Source organism: Loxodonta africana, chromosome 3 (assembly GCF_030014295.1).
Source record: "Loxodonta africana isolate mLoxAfr1 chromosome 3, mLoxAfr1.hap2, whole genome shotgun sequence".
NCBI classification, from domain to species: Eukaryota; Metazoa; Chordata; class Mammalia; order Proboscidea; family Elephantidae; genus Loxodonta; species Loxodonta africana.
In genome coordinates this window covers 40,367,814-40,376,210 of record NC_087344.1, presented here as the reverse complement: position 1 = coordinate 40,376,210, position 8,397 = coordinate 40,367,814, and the positions used below count along the sequence as shown (strand labels likewise).

Here is an 8,397-nt window from a genome sequence, read left to right as displayed (position 1 = left end):
ACCGATACTTCATGCCCGTGCGCCGGGCGGTGCAGCTGTCCAGGGAGAGTCCATGCATGCGGAGGAAGCTCTCCATGTTCCTGGCCTGGGCGGCCACGCGCACCTCTCGCAGGCGCTGCAGCTCCAGCATGTCCGTTTGGCGGACGGGGTGCAGGGCCCAGTCGGAGTGGCACCTGCTGCTCACGCTCCTCAGGCTCTCGCTGTATGTCATGGACAACATGGTACTGCCTGACCCTGAAGCCACTGCTGTCCAGATGGGAAATGCCGAGTGGTGGTGGGTTAGAGAGCATGCCACAGCCCCGAGTGCTACAGACTAGGTGGCTGGCCCAGGGCAGGGAGTGGCTGCAGCCAAACTCCTCCAACTGGAGCAGCCGCCAAGGGCTCTTGATGCCTGGGTTGGAGCCTGGCCCCTCTCTGCAGTAAGATCTCGGGTCCTTAAGAACTCTGAGTAACCCACCCTTCTCTGTCCCCTGCACATGTGAAACAAGCACAGGCGAAGCTGCATTCCAGGCGGGAAAGCTGAACTCAAAAGTGTTCGAAGTGAGAACAGGAGCAAGGGGGAACATGCAGAGAACTCATCCCCAAATGCTGAAGGCTGAAGCTGCTGTCCCTGGTGCCTGGGGCACAGTCCCACAGCACTCTCTCATGGTGTCACCCAGGGCAAACCCAAGCAAAGGGCTGTCCCCAGGCAAGCAGCCCAAGGCACAGAGAGGCAGGGACCACACCCCTCCTTGAAGCAAACTCCAGTGTGATGATGCCAGGTGGGCCCCATCCCAGGAAGGCCCTTTGCTCATAAGCCTTGAGAGGAAAACACACCCACTCTTTGCTTATGGAAAGCACCATTGCACTGGCAGAGTTCTTTGGGCTCCATGCTCCCTGATAGCCACCATATAACCCATGACTTTTTACAATAGAAAGATGGAGCAGAATGCATTTATATGGGGGTGGGGTGGGGGGGTGGCTGGGACAGGGACATTTCAAAACTTAAATGTTAAGAGCCATTGCCAAATAAAGTCATCCTGAATGATAAAAAAACACTCTCGAAAATGAAAAACCACATAAATGCCCATCAATAGGGAAGATGGTTACTTAAATCACAGACTGTTCCTATAGTGGAAATTTAGGCAGCCATCAAGAATGGAGCATCTCTATGCGGAATGATATTCAATAAGCTCAGAGAGATAGCGGTAAATTAAAAAAAAAAAAAGACAAGGGGAAAGTATACACAATACTTGCATTTGTGCTAATTCATGTAATAAAAACAAGGGAATCAGTGAACCCCACTGTGTATTTGACCGACATCAAAGACCTGGTCCGCAGGTCTACCGTCCAGGGCCCCTAATGCCCTCCACACCTGACCAAAGCAAGGCCTTGGTCCCTGCACCGTCCCTGAGCAGAGAGGGGACAGAGCGAAGCTACTGTTTCTGCAGGGCCACCTGCAGAGTGGGGTCCCGTAGCCCAGCCCCGGGAGTTGGAGGGAACCAGCCCTGCCCCGCTTCCTGCCTTGGGAGACAACAAGCTCAAGTGTCCTTGTGAGCCACCTGGAGGGCTGTCCTGCTGTGGGGCAGCTGAAGAGGCTCTGTAGTGGTGCTTGAGGGTGAGGGTGAGGGTGGAGAGCAAGGTCACCTTGGAGACACCCCAGGTGCACCCCCACCCCCGCTTCCTCTGTGTGCTCTGGGGTCAGGTCTGACCCACTCTGCTTGGCAGGGGCAGGTGGTAGCAATGAGCTCTGTGAGCCTGGGGCTCTACAGAACAGGTGCTGACCATTGACTGCTCTGTCCACGTGTGCACTTCCATGTGGAGGGACGCCCCTGGAGCCTCATCATCCCCTTCATGGCCCAAAGACATTTCCATGCAAGGATCTGTCTGTAGGTCTCTCTTACTCCCTGGGTCACGCTGCTTGAGAGCTTGGGCTGTCCTATGTCTGCCGCCCAATCTCCTGGCTCACAGCAGTATGGAAGAGGGGCTCAGAAAGGATCCTAGGGAAACCAATGAGCAAGGGCATGCCCCTGGAGCCCCTACAGGGTTCCATGAAGGCCCTGGACTACCCACCCTGGTTCAGTGCTGGACAGCGCCTGTCCCCACAGGTCAGTGTCTCTTTGGGGTAGGCTGCGCCAACACCTCGATCTGCCTGGACACCTTGGACACTGGGTACCCGGGACCATCACACATTTGCCCCCAGGCTCTCTACCCCACCCTGACATGCCACATCTCTTCCCTGCTGCAGCTTTCCACGGCCCCTCTTGTCATCTAACATTCTGGAGACATCTCTGACTCACTTGTTACATGGATTCCCCTGAAGGTCAGGCCCTCAGAGCAGGGACTCTTGTCCGAGAGCGAGCACAGAGCAGGGGCTTAGCTATGCGTCCAATAATCAGTGAAGGCGTGGGCATACAAAGGCCAACCAGGGGCTGTGATGGGCGCTTCCTTGGCAGGGCTGGATGGCACCGTGGGCTCTGGGCTGGCTCTCTGACGCACCTGGTGGTCTCTGAGCGTATCCCCTCCTGGGGAGGGGGGACTCCCAGCCCAGGATTTGCCCTCACCACGGCCCAGCCCCATGGGGCTCTGCAGGCCCCAGGACCTCTGGGCTCCCTCTGGGTTTGGGCTGAGGTCTTTGAAGGGCACTAAAAAAAAGTAGGCGAGGGTGCTCCTGCATGAAACCCGACCTTCCAGGCAGTGAAGCCATAGCACCCATAGGTGGCAGTACCAGCTCCTCTTCCCCATCCTCTGGCTGGCTAGGCCTCCCCACCCCCAAATCACAGGCCCTTCTGAGGGTGGCGGTAGGCCACCTGTCAGCCAGTGTGGGGCAGATGGAGGTAGACCTCCTTTCACAGACAGACCGCAGCCAGCTGCAGCTGTGGCTCTTACCGAAAAGCAGGACTTGCTCAGCACATATTTTCCATCCAGGCCCGGCCAGCTGGATCAATAGCCATTAGCTTTCAAGATGTTTCTCATAGAAAGCAGACAGGTCTGGTTGGCTCTGGACACACATCAGGGCCCCAGGGCTGGGTGGTGGCCTAGCGCCAGGTTCTGGGCAGGGACAGCCTGTTGCCTACTCACAATGTGACCCCAGCAGGCACCCTGGCCGACCTAGCCTCAGTCTGCCCATCTGTGAAGTGGGGATGAGCATAGGCTTACGGCATGAGGTGGCTGTGCGGCTGCAGGAGATGGGCTGCTGGGCAGTTAGGTGGGGGCTCGGGACATGGCTGGACACACCCTCATGGGAGGGCACTGGCAGTGAGACGGGGACACGACACCAGCTATGGTAAGTGTTGCAGAGAAAAAGGTATAGACAGGGCAGGTAGGGCTCTCTGTGGAGGTGACACCGGAGTGTGGGCTCGGATGATAGCAGTGAGCCGTGCAGGTACCAAACGTCACCAGAAAACGCTTCATAGGATGAGAAGGAGGTGTTAGTAACTGCCCCCCTCACAGACAACACTGTCCTAACGAGGTGGATCGTGGGCAAGTTTTGGGGATCCGGGTGGGGACAGAGCGGGAAGATCATGGCCTTGGCCACCTTCCTGGCCTCCTTGGCCAGGGCTAGAGGGGCACCCCTCTGTGGGGCCGTGGTCTGCCTGCTTCTGATCTTCCCTTATAACACAACTTGTGGACTGGGGAACGCATCTGTGAGCCAGGCCACCTGTGGCGTGGGTGAGGCAACTGGCAGTCTCCTGCCACAGGCACACACCTAGTCCAGGAGGACGTGTGAGGAGCAAGGAGCTGGCGGAGCCCTGGTGCCCAAAGGCGGGTCTGTAGGTCAGGAAGGCCAGGCCACGCTCATCCTCATGAGGTGCTTGGGGGAGGCCTGAATCTAGACAGAGGAGGAAGGGCGGGTGGGCGCAGAGGGCAGAAGGGGGACTCTTGATGGTCCCTAGCACAGCTGGGACCATCCCCTGGGTGAAAGTGGAACCCAGCTTCCCTGGATGCAGCTGCTCACCCTCTAAGGGTTTGTTCTCAGTTTCCCCTGCAGCTGATTCCAAAGGAGTCTGGATCATGAATGAAGGGCCCATGAGTAAAATCCTGCCAGGTAGAAGGGGGCCGCCCATCACTGGGGTGCCTACTTGGGCACTTTCACCTCCCTGGAGCTCAAAGGTGCAGAATCCTCATCTTTTCCAGAGCAGGGCTCTCCATCCACTCCCCTTTCCCCTCCCCGTCTCAAGACAAAGCAGACCCCGCCCCAGCAGCCTTTGCTGATGATATGGCCACTATGCGTCCTCTCCTCTGCCTGGCTTTGCCTTTTGCAAATCTATTCTTGTAGACTGGGGGGCTCGGGGGAGTTTCCATCAATTAATGGCACGACATGGAAAACTGAAAGGAAGATGTTAACATCATTAAGTCAGCGGGAAGAGCTCCTTCCCCTGAGTCTCGTACCTGGCATTTCTTAATCGTGGTCTGTTTACTGAAGGCCACCAAAGCATAAAACGTTGAGACCAAGGAGGGATTTGGAATACCTCTTTTCAAACCATGACATTTGTTAGCTATTAGAGAAATTAGTCAAGGTTTATCAAAGCGGAAATGGAGAGGGGAGCTGATCATTCTGGAACACACGTGGCTCTGAGATTCACGGCATCACAGCAGTGCAAACACAAAATTACTTACGTTCAAGAACAATCAGCAAACCGAGGCCTAAACAGGCAGCCCCTGTCTCTCCCAGACATGTGCTTCCAGACAACTTCAGACAGCAATCAAACCCTGACAGCTCTCAGGAATATTTGAAAACGCTGAATTCTCGTCAGCAGTGAACCCCACAGGGTATATACAAGCTAGCCACCCATGGCTCTCATGGAAGAACACAAGCAGGAAAGCACCCGGCAGGGCTGGGAGGCAAGCAGCTCAAGCACAGGGCACTGACTACGGGTCATGCCAAGCGGAACCCACCATCCCGGTCTCCTCCCGCGCACATTCCCTCATGATTACCTACAGTCGGCTTGTTGAGGCTTTCTGCTCTGAGAAATGTAGCGGGTTTAATATCAGATCAGCTAAAAGCATCCCCCAAAAACATAGCCTCTGCTATTTTAGCTCCCAACACAGCTGCACCCAGGGGCAGCCCCTCTGAGCAGATGTCTAGGACGTCTGCTCCTGGAGCAAAAGGGGCCACTCACCTGCTGTCCTGGGCGTCTGCTCATTAAAAGGGACACAGCCTAGGTTATCAGGGTTCACCAGGCACTCTAAAACCCTCACGCGGTGGTGTTTGCATTCGGGGAGTGTCGCTGCAGAACGTCAGAAGCAATTGGTGAATAAGCAGGGTCCCACAAGAGCTGAGTTCCGAGACCGGGAGTCCATTAGTTCTATTAGGGTGTTTTTATCTCAGTGAAGGCGGCTGAATTATTCACGAACGCCTCTGCCCCTAAAAGCCTGGAAAGTGCAGTTCCGCAGCGCAGCCTGGCAGACCAGCTTGTGGTGCATAGGTGGGGGGCACTGGCAGTGGGGGCGCACCATCCCCTCAGGCTCATCCTCACTGTCACCACTGCCCCGCATGCTGCAGACCAGACCCCAGAACCACAGGTAGAAAAGGGCAGGGTGAGGGCGGAACGCAGAGCTCATACATAGCTTCTGCCTCACCAAATTCCTGTCCTCAGCGAGCAAACTGTGGTCTCGACAGTGGGTGATTGCACTTGCGGAGACCCCTCCTTCCCTTCACCAAGATAAGCCCCAGATTGGAACGTCCTACTCTGTCAGTACTTATAAACAGCAGGAAGGTTCTGGAAGACTGATATTTGGGTGCCACACTGCCACTCTGCCCAAGCAGGGGCACGGAGACCTTTCTTTGGCATATACGTCTGATGGGGTCTGGGAGGTGGGTTCACGGTGCTCCTAAGGAAGCCCTACTCTGGGGTCAGCTCAACACTGAGCCCCCAGCCCTAGGGTCAGGACCCCTGTGGCATGGCCGGTTATCTCAGGGAGGCCAAAAAGGCTCAGCATAACATCTTCCAATGAAAACGCACATGGTGCCTGTGGGGTTTTGGATGGAGGCTGAGCTGTCTGTCCTACAACAAATCCACAAACAGCAGTGGCTGCAGACGGGCAGGGGAGTGGAGGGCTGGGAGGCTGGAGACCATCGCTCCAGACCTGGAGCAGAAAGCAAACTATGTAGGGAGGTGGACACGGAGTCTAGGGGTGCCTTGGAGCAGACTATTCTCTGTAGAGGCCTCAAGTGGTAGACTAGATGGGTCTTCTCAAAGGCTCAGGTCAGCTCTGGCAGTCCCTCTGTATCGGTGACACTGGTCATCTCCTCTGTGTGTGGGGAGGGGGACCCTGCACCTCACTTCTGGGTGGCGGTCAACAGCTTCACATATTCTCCTTCCCCTCGGCCAGCTGCTCTGTTAACGGGATGTCCATCTCAGCACAGACACTTCTAAGACTCCTCCCCTGCCCATCATTGCCAAGCCCTGTGGGTGGACTTGGCTTTGGACATCTTTTTCTCATCTACCCGCTGTCCTTTGTTCTCAAATCTTTCCACTAGTTCAGGCCCTCTCCCCGTCCTGGGCTATTTATTTATTCATCTCTCTGCATCTAACACTCCCCTTCTCTTATCCATCTGACTCCCTGCTACTGGCTCCCTGCTACTGCAGAACTCTGGTCACTGCCCTGCTCAAACACCATGGATGGCTCCCTAGTGCCCACTGCATGAAGTCAAAGCTCTTTTGCTTGTCATTGAAGGCCCTCCCCAATCTGGGCCCAATCTACCTTTACAGCCTGTTCTATCGTATTCTCTGTCACATACCTGATGGCCCAGTCCAGGTAACCAGCACTTCCTGTCCTTTGTGCACACCTCCAAGCTGTGGCTTAGGATGCTGCATCTACTAGAATGTTCTTCCCAATCTGTGTGTTGAGTCTTGCCTAGGTTTCAAGGTCCAGCATAAAGCCTCCATGCTGCCTTCTCCATGGAGCCATCTCTGACTCTCTTACTGGCTCTGAACACTCCCTCCCTGGAACCCCAATGGCTCTTTCAACTTCTCCCATGATATTTTCTTTGCCTTCCAGCTATGATGCTGGAAGGTATGCTACTAGTATTTCAAATACCAGCAGGGACACCCAGAGTGCACAGGTTTCAGCAGAGATTTCAGACTAAGGCTCGGAAGAAAGGCCTGGTGATCTACTTTCAAAAATTAGCCAGTGAAAACCCTGTGGTTCATAACATAACGTTGTCTGACTTGCTTGCTTCGGGCATGGCATCAGGAGGGATCAATCACTGGAGGAGGACACTGTGTTTGATGAAGCAGAGGGTCAACGAGGGAGAGGGAGGCCCCTGGTGAGATGGATTGGCACGATAGCTGGAACAATGGACTTAAACATGCTAGTGGCCATTTGGATGATGCAGGACTGGGCGACGTTCATTCTGTTGTACATAAGGTCTCCGTGAGTTGGAGCCGACTTGATGACAACTAACAACAGATACTGCAAGTTATGCAGGTTGTGGGGTGGATTGCATTGTCATTCTCCATTCTTTACCGCTCTCTGTTTCACCTGACTCTGTAGCTCCCTGCTGGTGGGAGGAGTATATTTCCTGTCCCTTGACTTTGTGCTTGGCCATGTGGTTTGCTTTAGCCAAAAGAGCATGAAAAATGACATGTACCGGTAACAAGGGCAGACCTTAAGAGGCCTTGTATGTTTCCACTCGTCCTCTGGCACTTCTATCACGATAAGATGACCTGGAGTCTGCCACCACCACCAGCTGGTGTCCAGTCGACTAGCTCATGGCAACCCCACTTGTGTCCGAGGGGAACTGTGCTCTACAGGGTTTTCAATGGCTGACTAATTTTTCAGAAGTAGATCACTAGGGCTTTCTTCTGAGGCCCCTCTGGGTAGCCTCAAACCTCCAATCTTTCAGTTAGCAGAAAGCATGTTAACTGTTTGCATCACCTAGGGACTCCATGCCTGGGATAGCCAACGGTGAAGAACGATGGGGCACACAGAGACCTAACTTACAACTTGTATAAATGCAGCCAAGCTCAGCCTAGATGAGCCCACCCCAGCCTACCCACAGACATCTCAGCCAGAAATAAATGCTTATTGGTGCCTGTCATAAGGTTAGGGGCTGTTGGTTATGCAGTATGACATGCTGACATAGGTTCTGACCTCCTGCACTGGTCTGTGAGCTGCCTGGGGGCAGGGGATATGCCTTGGACACCTTTGCCCCCATTAGAGGGCCAGGCATGGATGGGGTGTCCACATTGTTGGCTGACTTAAGTAACTATCCAGTAACCAGTGTTTGGAGCCCTGGTGGCACAGTGGTTAAGAGCCCAGCTGCTAACCAAAAGGTTGGCAGCTCAAATCCACCAGCTCCTCCTTGGAAACCCTATGGGGCAGTTCTACTCTGCCCTACAGGGTCACTATGACTTGGAATTGACTCAACAGCATCAGATTTGGTTCTTTTGGTTTGGGTGGTGCAAATGG

At 54.6% G+C, this 8,397-nt stretch overlaps 1 protein-coding gene across 10 annotated transcripts in view; it reads right to left on the bottom strand.

Moving 5' to 3' along the window:
• Positions 1-8,397, bottom strand: part of KCNAB2 (potassium voltage-gated channel subfamily A regulatory beta subunit 2) — a 111,117-nt gene that overhangs the window by 55,855 nt on the left and 46,865 nt on the right. Inside the window, exon 1 of one of the 10 annotated variants that reach the window (XM_064281162.1) lies at positions 3-6,544. The exons of the other annotated variants lie outside the window; for them this stretch is intronic. Within the exon in view, the coding sequence (XP_064137232.1) occupies positions 3-220 (218 nt within the window). The 5' untranslated portion in view covers positions 221-6,544. Of the gene's footprint in view, positions 1-2; positions 6,545-8,397 lie in introns of those variants that run through there. 10 annotated transcript variants of the gene reach the window in all.